The sequence below is a fragment of the Palaemon carinicauda genome, chromosome 26 (assembly GCF_036898095.1).
Source record: "Palaemon carinicauda isolate YSFRI2023 chromosome 26, ASM3689809v2, whole genome shotgun sequence".
In the NCBI taxonomy this organism is placed as follows: domain Eukaryota; kingdom Metazoa; phylum Arthropoda; class Malacostraca; order Decapoda; family Palaemonidae; genus Palaemon; species Palaemon carinicauda.
The window spans coordinates 82,591,406-82,605,929 of NC_090750.1; the positions used below are offsets into that span (position 1 = coordinate 82,591,406).

The following is a 14,524-nucleotide window of genomic DNA, read 5'->3' on the forward strand; positions in this document are numbered from 1 at the left end:
CATCAGATGTATTTCCTTCAAGGAACTGAGAACCTAGTTTGTGTGTTCTGTTATGAAGAGAAGTGTGTAATCCTTTTCTGATTTTGTTTCAGATTCAAGTGCCTTTTAACACATACTTCAAAGTCGAGCCACTGAAAGAGTTTCATAGGGTTATTTTGATGGAAGAATTCATGGAAACTATTGCACCGACACTTTGGCCTCCTGATAAGAGAATAGGTATGTACTTTTAATCTCACAAAGAATTATTATTATTTTTATTGTTGTTATTATTTTTATTAATATTATTATTATCATTATTATTATTACTAGCTAAGCTACAACCCTAGTTGGAAAAGCGAGATGCTATCAGCCCAAGGGCTCCAACAGGAAAAATTAGCCCAGTGAAGAAAAGAAATAAATAAATTATCTGAGAAATAATGATCAGTTAAATTAAAATATTTTAAAAACAGTAACATCAAAACAGATATTTCATATATATTTACTATAAAAAGACTTTTTTGGGCTCAAGCCATGGCGTCCTGATGGAAGGTTCCTTTTTGGTAGCTTCCTTGGGTAAATAACTACTAAGATATTCCCAGAGAATTTAACCACAGGTTATCACAGAATTCTAACTTCGGGAGCGAGTATCCTAAAGGTTTCCCTTTTAAGACATCGTATATCAACAGGGGACGCATGTATTAACGCGCCACATAGCTATCTACACCCCGAACAGAGTTAACACTTCGGTGTGTAAGGGCGGAGAATAGCTGGGAGCCGTTCCACAGCTAATCTCGTCCGTGGCTACTTTTGGTACTCGAGACGTAAACAAACGGGCGCCATTGCTAAATGACGTCACGTCCGTCCTCATCCTTTTGCTAGTAGCTCGCCTATCTTAGACGGATTTTCCCTACGCTCTTTTTATCTCACTGCATCTTCGTCATGTCGCTACCTTCGGCCTCGCCTTCTTCTGGAAAGTTGAGTACAAGGTTCCAGTATTGTTTAGTTAAGCTCTGACCGTAAAGTAAATTTTACTTTTCGAGATACAGTATTTGATGTTTTGTGGCAGAGCTGTGCCTCAACCGGACCCGCCATTTTATGGCGTCTTTGTTGTTCTGCATGCCTTATTTAGTTAGCCTCAACAACGCTTCGGGCCTTATTAACTAATCGATAATATTAGAGTATTTAGTCTTCATAGCTAGGAACTTTTATATCGTGTTTTGACGCTTTTTTTTTTATCGGTCATCGACTGACCCCATACCAGTTGGCTACTATAGCCCCCAGGCCAGAGCACCTATATCAGTGTTCATGCATGATATGTATCAGTGATCCTAGGCTTATTTATGAAGATAGTGGCATTATTTTACAATACTATTGACTGTGATGCAAGTGTTTTCGCCTTCAGGGACCATATACGGGACAGGTTAGATAGTGTGTCTTTCTAACCTAACCTACATGTAGGACCCCTATATGCTTCCTTCATTCCCTGCCTTAGGGCATCCCCTCTGTGTAGCCTTGCTCCCCCTACCACGTAAGGGGATCAAGCTCATATCAGAGTATATTATCGCCTCTCTGTCCTCCCTAAGGGAATGATCCCCCCTTAGGGTTGCGTCCGAGAGTGAGGAACGGCTAGTCCTTCCTCTATTGCTGGGGCTAGGTCTCCGACTTTTCCTGCAATAGCGATACGTCTTCCATCCTTCCTAGTTCAGGACGTACATCCCTGCTCTAGGTTAGGTTTTGGAGGGGTTAGTTCTGTTCCTTGCTGAAACGATACCCATGCACCGTTTTCAGTCAAGCTGCCTTACCTTAGGCTAGGGAGTGTCCTCCCTTCCTCAGTGGCCGCTCTGGTACAGAACCCCCCTCCATGGAAGACCCTTCTCTTCTCCCCTCCCCACCTATCTCTTGTATGGCCTAGCCTATACTTAGGTTAGTCTATACCCATCTGTCCCCTGTCCTACAACTCCTCCTTAGGGTGGAGTGATAGGGCTACCTTGAGCTTCTGTGTGCAGTCCGCTCTGGTACATATACCCTTCATAGTGTCCTATGGGGTTAGCCACTGGATGCGTTCTGTATGCAGGGGTTTCCCCCCCCCCCCCCCGCTCTTGGGTGTCCCCTAGCCCTCCTTTGGGCTACCTTAGCTCCCGGTCCTCTGCGGCCCCTGCTTCTGGGTGATAGGGTCAGCCTCTATCATGGGTACACCCACTCAGGCGGGATGTCTGGGGGTCCGTGGCCGGACCCCTACATCCCTCCTTCTGTCTCTTTTATTATCCGGGTGCCGGTCCCTTGCCGCCTCCACTGTCGGTGATACCCACCTCCTACCTTGGTGACTCATCCCTTATCCTCTCGGCCGCCAGTCCTCCGTGTGCCGGGGGACTGCCGCCTGCCGCCGGCTTCCAGCCGATGGCTCTCCCTCCTTCCTCATAGCTTGGTCGTCCGTCCGCCGGCCGGCCCCCGGAGTTCCGGCATCCACTGCCGGCAGTCCAGTTCTGCTATAACCATCCTTGTTCCTGTCACCAAGCCGGCAACCTCCGGCTGCCGGAGCCGCCGCTCCCTCCGCCGGCGTGCCGGCACCCTGGTATTACTCTTGACTTCTGTATTGTCTGTCCTAATGCCAGAAACTCTGCTGGAGCGTCCTCCGGCGTGCCGGCGGTCTGCCGGAACCTTCCGTAGGCGTCAAGGCGACTTGCACCATCTTCTACTAGCTATCATCTGATATTGATAGCCCTACACTGCAACCAGATGGCTTTTTTACGTAAATGGATCAGTGTCTTATTACTGTTCTATTGGTAATCATGCTGTCTTCTTGCATATCACAGATTTCCAGCATGCTGCGTGTATCTTAGCGCGGCTGGTTGCCGGAAGCCGTTACCCTATGGGATCTTTTAGTCCCCTAATTTTGGAACTGAGTGGCCTCAGTCCCAACCTTATATCCTTGACAATTCCCAATAGAATTCTATCTGCCCTACGGACTTTCTACTTGAATTCTATCCTGTGCCTTCGGCCACCTCGGATTGTCCAAGGATGAAGGTTACGGTAACCAGCCGGGCGGGATGCACGGAGTATGTTCCTATCCTATCTCAGCCCTTCCTCTGTGCATCACACCCTTTATCAAGTTAAAATTAATGATTAATATTAACTTAGTTTAAGAGTCATTCTTATGACCCCCCCCATACTCATTTTCTCTTTCTTTTACAGGAGGAGCAGATGAAGTGTGATTACGACTTCTGCGCCGTGAAACGCCCGCACTTCTACGGGCATACGGCGTGTAGGACCCACGCCCCTTGTGCCAATAAGAAAGGGGATTTGAAGTTCTGGGACCCGCAGAACTGTATGGTCTGCCAGGATCGCCTAGTCGATGCCTTTCATAATCCTCCCTCAGCGGAGGTCAGGGACACTTCTCGGGATAAGCTACGCAAGTGGGTGCGTGGCTTCCAGAAGAATGCCACTGGACCATACCTGGCCACTGAAGAAATGAGGTCCCTTCTGTTCCCAAAGGCCTCCCCCGATTCTGTGGTGCCCAAAGAACTGATCCCCACTGTCCAGATTACGGTGGAACCAGACGTAGTCATGGCCCAGTCCATGCACGAGTGCCACCTGGATTCCGAGAACGACGAACATATGTCGGATATTTCGGAGGGCACGGAGAAGACCCTTATGGCCCAAGGTGCGGAAGATGAAGAGGACCAGGTGGAATACACCGAGTCGGAGCAGGAGGTCGCTCCGCCTTCCATCACCGCCCCTACTCCTACACCGACGGAAGTGTCTCTCCCGTCTACCTCCGCTACCCCGGAACCCATTCCATCCGCCCAAGAGATGTTCCGGATGATCAAAGCCATTATGGACGACAGGCTGAAAGAAACTCATGAGTTCATCAGGTCCATGAAGGGGTCCAAAGAACCGAAGAAGATCTCGGTTAAGGATCTCCCTGCATGCTCACATGCCAACCCCTGGAGGTATGCCGAGCATATGGTTATCGCGACCGGCAGGATTTTTGTCAGCGATAAGATCGGCACGGTCCCCCTGGAAGATGTGGAGTTCTTCCCAAACTTTGAGGCTTACCCGGACTGTTACGTCCGGCTTCGTTCTGAACCTGCCTCTAAAGAAGAGACCAAACCCAAGGAGGAGATAGTGTTCGATCTCTCGAAGGCCCAGGCTATGCTAGCCACCGCATTTAAAAGTAGGGGTTTTACCTGCTCTAAGCTTCCGGCCCTGAGCAAGAAGCACCCTACTTACGTCGCACCCGACGATGCAGTCCTTCCCTTCATGGAAAAGGCCTTCGCTGCGTGCCTCAAGGCTTTGGAAGAAGGAAAACCCTGCCCTGCACTGGAGGAGTGCAGACCCTTCTTCATAGTAACTCCCCCCGACGCTCGACACTGGAAGGATATCCAGCATACTTTCGTGGTGGGAAAGCTAGATCCTGACGTAGCCGGACGTCAGTTTAACGAAGACCTCCCGAAACTCAACGACCACCTCCTTCGTCGGGAACAAGATACGAAGGAGAGGCTTGCAGCATCCATGTCCCACCAGGTCCAACTTGACATCATGGCTTGTAACACCAGAGTCCCAGACCACTACATGGTACTCGCCAAATCCCACATGGCAACCCTGGTGAAGGATTTGTATCACTTCATGAAGGCTCGGAGAGCCTGTCGAGAATTCGTGTTCTCAGGTGCCACTGTGAAACACGAACCCCGGAGGCTGATTTCCTCCAACATCTGGGGTAAGCACCTCTTTCCCTCTGACCTCGTGAAAGAGATCACCGACAAGGCCGCCACGGAGAACAGGAACCTTCTCCACAAGTGGGGCATGTCAAAGAAGAGGAAATCCTCCCAGGACGACGGACCTCAACCTAAGAGGAAATCCTCCAAGCAGAAACCCCAGCAACGTCAACAGAGACGGCAGTTTCCGGGACCCGCTACTCCCCAAGTGGCAGCTCAGCCACAGCAGACCTTTCAGCTGGTCACCCAACCGGTCTTGTCACAGTCACCGGTTTTCACCCCTGCTTTCGAGCAACAGACGACTACCTTTCGTCCCAAAGGTAGAGGCTCAAGCAGAGGTGCAGGCAGAGACGCATCTCGCCGTCCTTCCAGAGGCAGAGGAGGAAGGGGAGCTAGCGGCCGAGGCAGTAAGCCCTCGGGACACCAGAAGCAATGAAGTGCTTCCGGTGGGAGGAAGACTCCGCCAATTCCAGGATCGTTGGACCTTCGATCCCTGGGCACACAGCATCGTCAAGAAGGGTCTAGGCTGGAGTTGGACTCAACCACCCCCAACCTTCCAGCAATTCTTCCAACAATCAACCCCCCTTCTGGAAGAATATGTCCTAGATCTCTTGAACAAGAAGGTGATAAGGAAGGTAAAGTCCACCAGGTTCCAAGGGAGACTGTTTTGCGTCCCCAAGAAAGACTCCGACAAACTCAGAGTCATTCTGGACTTATCCCCCCTCAACAAGTTCATAGCGAACGACAAGTTCAAGATGCTGACTCTTCAACAGATAAGGACCCTTCTGCCTCGAGGTTCTTACACGGTCTCCATAGACCTGGCGGATGCCTACTGACACGTTCCAATGAACCATCACGCTTCCTCCTACCTAGGATTTCGACTCCAAAGGAAAAGCTACGCCTTCAGGGCCATGCCCTTCGGCCTCAATGTGGCCCCTCGGATCTTCACAAAGCTGGCGGACGCCATAGTACAACTGCTCCGCCTCCGAGACGTCCAGGTGATGCCCTACCTCGACGATTGGCTAGTCTGGGCTCCATCGCCCGAGGATTTTTTAAAATCCTGCAGCAAAGTCACCCAGTACCTAGAACACCTGGGATTCAAGATAAACGTGAAGAAATCTCGCCTCTCTCCAGCTCAGAAGTTCCAATGGTTAGGAATCCAATGGAACCTTCAGTCACACCGCCTTTCCATCCTCCAGAAGAAAAGGAAGGAAATAGCAGGGTCTGTCAAGCGACTACTGAAATCCAAGCGGATCTCAAGACGCCAGCAGGAACGAGTTCTAGGCTCTCTACAGTTCGCCTCAGTAACAAACCCGGTGCTTCGTGCACAGCTAAAGGATGCCGCGGGAGTCTGGAGACGTTCTGCATCCATCGCTCGAAGAGACCTCAAGAGACGGCTCCCAAACAGACTTCGACTTCTCCTCAAGCCGTGGTCGGAAGCAAAGGCCCTGAAAAGGTCCATTCCTCTTCAACACCCACCTCCATCACTCAACATCCACACGGACGCTTCGCTGGAGGGTTGGGGAGGTCACTCCCACCAAAAACAGGCTCAAGGCACATGGTCTCCCCTGTTCAAGACGTTTCACATCAACATCTTGGAGGCCATGGCGGTCCTTCTAACTCTGAAGAAACTCTCCCCGCCTCCCTCGATCCATATTCGTCTAACCCTAGACAACTCGGTGGTAGTTCGATGTCTCAATCGCCAAGGCTCAAGATCGCCCCAGATAAATCAGGTGCTTCTGACAATCTTCCGTCTGGCAGAGAAGAAGAAATGGCACCTGTCTGCAGTTCACCTACAAGGATTCCGCAACGTGACAGCGGACGCTCTATCTCGGACAAGCCCGATAGAGTCGGAATGGTCTCTAGACGCAAGATCATTCTCCTTCATCTCTCACCAAGTCCCAGAACTTCAGATCGATCTCTTCGCAACGAGCGACAACAATCAACTTCCTCGGTATGTGGCCCCGTACGAGGACCCCAAGGCAGAAGCAGTGGACGCCATGTCACTGGACTGGAACAGATGGTCCAAGATCTACCTGTTCCCTCCCACCAACCTTCTGCTGAAAGTCCTCTCCAAGCTGAGAACCTTCAAAGGGACAGCGGCCCTAGTGGCTCCCAAGTGGCCCCGGAGCAACTGGTACCCCCTGGTCCTGGAGCTGCAGCCCAAGCTGATCCCTCTCCCGGGCCCAGTTCTCTCCCAACAAGTACAGAAGTCGACTGTCTTCGCTTCATCATCGAAAATCAAGGACCTTCATCTCATGATTTTCTCTCCCTAGCCGCAAAGAAGAGGTTTGGGATCTCGAAGAAAAGTCTAGACTTCCTCGAGGAATACAAGACCGAATCCACAAGACGGCAATACGAATCATCTTGGAGAAAATGGGTCTCTTTCGTCAAGGCAAAAAATCCTAAGGAAATCACCATTGATTTCTGCATGTCCTTCTTCATTCACCTTCATGGACAGGGATTAGCAGCCAATACGATCTCGACTTGCAAATCGGCCTTGACTAGACCACTGTTGTATGCCTTCCAAATTGATCTGTCCAGCGACATCTTCAATAAACTGCCGAAAGCATGCGCTCGTCTACGCCCAGCACCCCCACCGAAACCGATCTCCTGGTCATTGGACAAGGTGCTCCATTTCGCCTCCAACTTGGATAATGATTCATGCCCTCTCAAGGATCTGACTCAGAAAGTTATATTTCTCTTTGCTCTTGCTTCAGGAGCCCGAGTCAGCGAAATAGTGGCATTGTCAAGAGAAGAGGGTCACATCCTGTTTACTGATTCAGGAGACATTACCCTCTCCCCGGATCCGACGTTTCTCGCCAAAAACGAATTACCCACCAAAAGATGGGGCCCCTGGAGAATATGCCCCCTGAAGGAAGATGCCTCTCTATGCCCAGTAGAGAGCCTCAAGGTCTATCTTCGCAGAACTTCGAACTTTGGTGGAGGCCAACTCTTCAAAGGAGAAACATCGGGCAGCGACCTGTCACTGAAACAACTAAGAGTGAAAATCACCTAGTTCATTCGCAGAGCGGATCCTGACAGTACACCCGCCGGTCACGATCCTAGAAAAGTTGCATCGTCTCTGAATTTCTTTCAGAGTATGGACTTCAAAAGCCTTAAAAGCTTCACAGGCTGGAAGTCCTCGCGTGTTTTCTTCAAACATTATGCGAAACAAGTGCACGAAGTCAAACATTTTGTGGTAGCCGCAGGTAGTGTTATGAAACCTGCACCTAACTCTGCATAGAACAGCGAGTTACTTGGGACTCTAACTCTTCGGGTGCCTATGTTGACCCTCGAGCGATACGTAGTGATGTCGAAAACACTTAGTGCTTTCTTATAACTGTTCTTATCCCAGGTGAAATGTCATAGTCGTCACACAAGTGCCGCATGCCTAGAGCATGATGTGTTTTAATTAAAGACTGACGTTCCTCGAGAACGAGTGCCTACTAATAAATTTGAAATTCCCTTTCAGATTCAAGAGCAAGTCTTTATTGCTATGTACATTATAATTTACTGTAAATTAACTTTACTTATTACTGCAATTCATTTAATTTTCTGCAATTGTGAAATAAAATTCCTATTTTATTACTTGTGCGTCTCAATCCGCTCCTACTTATACTATGAAATACATGCCTGTCATAGTTTTATTATCCCCTTCCCTATGGTTCATGGAGATACTAAGGTCCTAACCCTTATTATATATTCACCTTCGCAATGTAATATTCCAATACGAATACTTACTCTTCATACCCTAGAGACGAAACTCTCCTTCTCTACACACAGTGTCCAACCACCACTTGTCTGCCTTCGAGAATGTTCCGATACGAATGCCAACCATTCAGTCTCGTCTCCAAGTTCTTCAGGTTCTTCTAGCAAGGTGAATAGCCCTTCGATAACCACTTTGATCTTGGCATGGCCCGTGGGAACTTCACTGCCAAGGGGGGCAGGAAGATTCTTCCCTACGGTTCTTTTATTAAGATTACTATGCTACATTGTTCAAAGCCCTTGGCACTTACCCAATAGGGGAAAATCTACCACGATACATTGATTCTCTGGTATTCTTCCATCAGGACGCCATGGCTTGAGCCCAAAAAACAGATTTTGAGCGAAGTGAAAAATCTATTTTTGGGTGAGATAGCCATGGCGTCCTGATGGACCCTCCCTGCTACTTCGTCCAGTTTTTTAGGTCCCACCCTGCTCTGCTGTATCATGGTGATCGGCAAGCAACTGGCTTCAGGATGAGGACGGACGTGACGTCATTTAGCAATGGCGCCCGTTTGTTTACGTCTCGAGTACCAAAAGTAGCCACGGACGAGATTAGCTGTGGAACGGCTCCCAGCTATTCTCCGCCCTTACACACCGAAGTGTTAACTCTGTTCGGGGTGTAGATAGCTATGTGGCGCGTTAATACATGCGTCCCCTGTTGATATACGATGTCTTAAAAGGGAAACCTTTAGGATACTCGCTCCAGAAGTTAGAATTTTGTGATAACCTGTGGTTAAATTCTCTGGGAATATCTTAGTAGTTATTTACCCAAGAAAGCTACCAAAAAGGAACCTTCCATCAGGACGCCATGGCTATCTCACCCAAAAATAGATTTTTCGCTTCGCACAAAATCCATTATGTCAGCCTGCTCAACATCAAAACATTTGCTGCAAGTTTGAACTTTTGAAGTTCAATCGATTTAACTACCCGATGGGGATGTTTCAAATTTTTTATCATTTCCATATTCTATAATGCTGACATTTTACTCTCAGGTCTTTGATAGTCTTGGTAACTCTTTGATAATTTTGAATTGTCTATTCAATTCATGAAGAAAATTTTTGTGTAGATTTATAGCCAATTTATTCTGCTTCTTATAAGTAACTTCATAAAAAATCCTTTGATATAAAAAAGGTGTCCTTTCTCAGATAAATTTTTGCAGTGTCAAAATTTGGGCATAATGGTATGCTGTTAACTGCTTATGGTCTCCTTTTTCTTTCAGCTTTTTGTTACATGCCTCGGTATAACTCAGAAGGATGTAATGCCAAGGAAGGTAATCCTTTCGGTCCCTTTTGGGATACTTTTAATGTAGATTTCGTGGACTCTGAGATTTATCGACCACTGACGTACGATGTGCATCATCAAGATATGGCTCAGAAATGGATTGAAAGATATTCTCCTGATGTTTGGCCAGGTAAGAGCAAAAAGATCCTGATTATGATAATTGTGAAGAGAAAGCTATAAGAAAAACTTGGCCAATTGACGAGCGTAAAATATTTACACAAGATTTCTGGTTTGATCTTGATGTTTACAATACAATAGTTACTTTTCTTAGTTTTAAAGAAAATCTCCAAGTTCAGTACTGAGATACTTGAAAATTGTAGTAAGAACCTAGTTGTAGATTGAATATATGGAAGTAACAGTGTGCTGAATTCATTCGAGCAGATAAACATTTGTGTATATATACACAAATACATATACACAAACATTATTGTATATGTATATTAATGGAAGTGTGGACTGCATCGAGTGAATTTCTTTTATTTTTAGTGATAGAAATTATCAAGCTATTATATCTAATTTTGTTTCTCTACAGTTTTGGCCTTCACTGGTGCTCCTGCAAGCTTCCCTGTACAATTAAGTAATCGTCACTTACAAAAATATTTGTTGTGGAATGAGGATATAACAAATAAAGCAAATGAGTTCATCAAGACATTGCCAAGAGGTCCTTTTGTTGGGATACACTTGAGAAATGGAATAGATTGGGTAAGCCTCCAATATCTTTATACAGTATTTTATGTATGAAACCTCATTTCTTGCTGTTGAGGCGGTAATTCGCCTTCAGTAGCTGCAGTGGGTTCTTCAATAAGGATACAAAAGGATGTGGTTCGGATGATTATTGGAAAAAGTGATAAGTTTTATCCTAAGATAGGATTAATGTAGGAAAAATTATTTAAAAAGGAAGCACTCACAACAAGAATTTAAAATCTTCAGTTACCTTCATTGGAAATCAATATTGAACAGTATGACTAGAAAGTGATAAGGTATGCTATATGGGTAAGGCTCCTTTCAAAGTTAGTGTCTCCATCAGGTAGACAAAGACCTCTATTTTATGAACAGTACATTGTAGAGGTTGGTTCTGTAGCACCAGTATGATTTCATCTGGAAGAGTTTGAGTGTTAATATTGGAATAGTAATATATTAATAGATTTCAGTTTCATGCCACACCTTTTTCTAAGGTAGAAACAGTCTTTGCATTGTACCCTCTGATCTTTAGAATGTATAACTCAACATTAATAGTTAGATTACGTTGATGTTATCATAATTCAAAACAACACTGGATGGTTTTTTCCTAATTCTGAATAGCCTCCCAAGTTTTCTAAATTTAATCCATTTTCATAAATCGAAAGGTAAAGGAAATACAAACCACGCTATTTACATTGGGTTTACTTTCGGCGTAGCGGAAATTGACGAGCCAATAGATTTTAACGAGGGTTAACTACCCCCGCGCTAGTTAGCGGGGGTAGGGGAAGGGGTAGCTTGCTACCCCTCCCCCTCCACACACCGGTGATTTGTCTCACTTCACTTTTGGCTCGGACGATGTGCAGACGTGTCTGTCTATCGTCCTCGTTGTTGACAGCCTTAATCTTTTTCTTTGCTTTTCCTCAGCTGTGTGTTTGGAAGTTGGCCTCGCCCTTTGGTATTCATCATGCGCAAGTGCCCTGGGATCGCCGGCCGCCCTTGCGGTACCTTCATGTCGGCGGTGGATACCGATCCTCACACCCTTTGCCTGCAGTGTCGAGGCCGACGGTGTGACAGGGAAAATACTTGCAGTGAATGTAGGGAGTGGTCTGCCTCCCAGTGGGAGAGGTTTGCCCGCCGGCGTAAGAAGAAGTCCAAGAGAGACCGTTCTCCTTCAGGGACTGCCTTGAAGGAGGAAGGCTCTAGGGACTCTTCTTCCGCCGCCCAAACCTCCTCCGAAGCTCCCACTCGTCCGGCCTCTCGTGAGAGGCCTCCGAGTGGTAGCGCAGACCCTTGTTCTGTTTCCCGAACTCGGGGTGTGGGAGAGGGCGTCGCCTCCCATAGCGGGCGGCTCCCCCTCCTCCCCCGGGGGAGGATTTTGATAACGTTGATAACTCTGTCTCTAACAATGATCTTTTTCAGCTTTGGGCTTCCTTGGGGTTTAAGGGCCTGCCCTCCAAGGAAGCCCTGTTTGACCTTTTTCAGTTGGGGGCCGCTGTCAAGCAGTCGCCGGTGATAGCAGAGGTAGATCCTCTGTCTATCGTCGACGTCGTGGTGGCAGAGGCTTCCGAACATCCTTCGAAGGGGGAGGTGGGTCCCACGGTCTCTCCTGCGGCTTCGTCTCCCCCTCGGGGGAGCGCTCTGACTGAGACTCCTCTTCGGAGGACCGACGATCCTGATGACCACCCTTGTGGCTGCCTTCGCCGTAAGGCTCGTCGTCCTCTTCGTCGCAGGTGCCTCCCGTCTCCCTATAAGAGTGTCAAGAGGCGCCTCTTCGAGTTGTCTCCTCCTCCGTCCTCCGATGAGGATCCTCCTCGCCGGGAGCAGACTGTAGCAGCTGCGTTCTTAGACCTCTCAGGGGATCGTTCGCGATCTCCTACGCCTGCCAGACCTTCCACCTCCTGTGCAGATGGCCAGCAGACTCCTGAACTCGTCAGCCGACGGGCACCAGTCCTTTCAGGGCAAAGGGATGTCTCCCACGGTGTGGGGGCTTCCCTTGCGCGTCAGGGTTCCCCTGCGTGCCCTCCTGCGCGTTCACGTGCAGTAGCGCGTAAGCGCTCTCCATCTTTGCAGTCTCCTGACTCACCTCGCCAGCGCTCTCCTGTTCGTCAGCGCTCCCCTGCTCGCCAGCGCTCTCCTGATGGGCAACGCCCCCCTGCTCGCCAGCGCCTGCGGACAACATACAACCTCCTGTTCCTGTTACGCACCCAGCGCGCCAACGGTCACCTGAGCGCACAAGATCTCCTGCTCGTCAGCGCGCACCTGCGCATCCAGTTCCTGACACGCTCCCTGCGTGCCCACGCTCGCCCACGCGCCCTAGATCTCGCCCACGCGTTCCTGCTCGTCATCCTTCTCCTGCGCATCAACGCTCACGGTCTCCTGCGCGTACATCCAGAGTTCCGGCACGCCCACGCGCCTTCCTTTCCTGAGCCCGTTCGCGAGCGTTCGCCTTTGCGCGTCGCGCCTCTTGCTCCTGCGCAGCAATCTACGCGTCGTCTTCCTGCGCGCCAGCGATCTCCAGCGCGTCAGCGATCTCCAACGCGTCAGCGATATCCAACGCGTCAGCGATCTCCAGCACGTCAGCGATCTCCTGCGCGTCAGCGATCTCCAGCGCGTCAGCGTTTCCCTGAGTTCCGGCGATTTCCTGACCGCCTGCGCGCAAGCGCTCTCCTACACGTCAGCGCCACCCGGATCTTGACAGACATAGGTCTCCTGCGATCAGCTCGCCCACGCCCGGTCGTTCGCCTGCGCCTTTTACACGACATCGCTCGCCAGCGTTCGCCAACGCGCTATCGTTCGCCGACTAGCCATCGCTCGCCCACGCGTCACAGGTCTCGAGGACACCATCGTTCCCCTGCGCTGGACTTTTCTCCTGGCACTCAGCGATCTCCTGTGCGCCCGCGCGTTCCTTCGCCCACTCGCCAGCTCCCCCACGCGCCCACTCGCCCGCTCGCAATCGCTCCCACGCTCGTTTATCTCCGCGCGAATACGCGCCCGCGCTCCAGCAGCCCCTCACGCGAGATCCATTGGAAACTTCCCCGCGCGACCCCCAGCGCGACCCCCGTTCTCGTCGGGTTCCGCAGCTCGTGGCGGCAGCAGGGACACGTAGTCAGGATCACCTCCGCACAAGCGCAGGTCTCTCTCGCAGGACGAGGAAGAATCGTCGGAGAGGTCAAGGCAACTTTCTTCCCCTTTTTTGCAGCTAGGCCCAGTTGCGTCCACTCCGAAGGGTCAGGCGATCCCCTTCCCTCCAGTGGGAATTACAGACTCTGTGTCCGTATCTCGGCAGTCCTGGTTTGGTCCCCTGATGCGGGCGTTAGTGAAGGCTATGAAGCCGGCACTCACCGATCTAGGACTAAAGCCAACGACGGCCTCTCCCCCGCTGAAGAGAAGGAGAGGAGTGGACTTCGTGGTGACTTCTCCCAGGGAGAAGTTGGTTCCTAAGAGGTCCGCCAGGAAGGCTCCATCCCCTTCGCAGTCGTTTTCTCCTTCTCGTGTGGACGAGGCCTTTCCGTCCTCAGGAGAACCCAGCGAGGCGGCGGCCTCTCCCTCGGCACCAAGGGGGGAGTCTCCTCCTTGTGGAGGGGAATCGTCTCGCGTAGAAGGTACCTTCCAGACCTCTTTGCTGGAGTCTTGTATCCCGCCCAGGAGGGAACTCATGGAATCCAAGACAATTCCAAAGTCCTCTTCGCAAATTCATCAGGAACCAGCCAGACCCCGGGAGAACGTCCACGTGTCTCCCCAGGAAGAGCTTCCGGGGACAGGAGACTTAGCTGCCAGTCCGCAGGGAGGAGAGCAGCACGAGTCTGAGCATGCCTTCTGGCAGGTCTTGGGCCTGATGAGGCAGCTCAACAAGTTCAAGGACCCGGAGATCGCTCATTGTGAGGGCAAAGACACGGTCCTGGATCAGGTCTATGGAACTCAGAAGCCCCCAAAGGCCAGTGCGGCCCTGCCCTGGTCCCAGGGGGTGAAGAGTGCCAGAGAAAGGGCCAACGCTCAGCTCGCAGTACTCGCCTCTTCCAGTCGTTCCTCTGCCGGGAACAGACTCCTCCCACCTCCTCGTCTACAGCAGAGGAGGTATTTTGAGATCATGGGGGAGTCTA

At 50.0% G+C, this 14,524-nt stretch overlaps 1 protein-coding gene across 2 annotated transcripts in view; it reads left to right on the forward strand.

Annotated features, from left to right (window-relative positions):
• The window catches only part of O-fut1 (O-fucosyltransferase 1), a 69,905-nt gene that overhangs the window by 37,318 nt on the left and 18,063 nt on the right, over positions 1–14,524 (forward strand). For both annotated transcript variants that reach the window (XM_068349825.1, XM_068349826.1), the window contains exons 3-5: positions 93–216; positions 9,682–9,873; positions 10,276–10,445. In XM_068349825.1, coding sequence (XP_068205926.1) covers positions 93–216; positions 9,682–9,873; positions 10,276–10,445 — 486 coding nt within the window. The remainder of the gene's footprint in view (positions 1–92; positions 217–9,681; positions 9,874–10,275; positions 10,446–14,524) is intronic.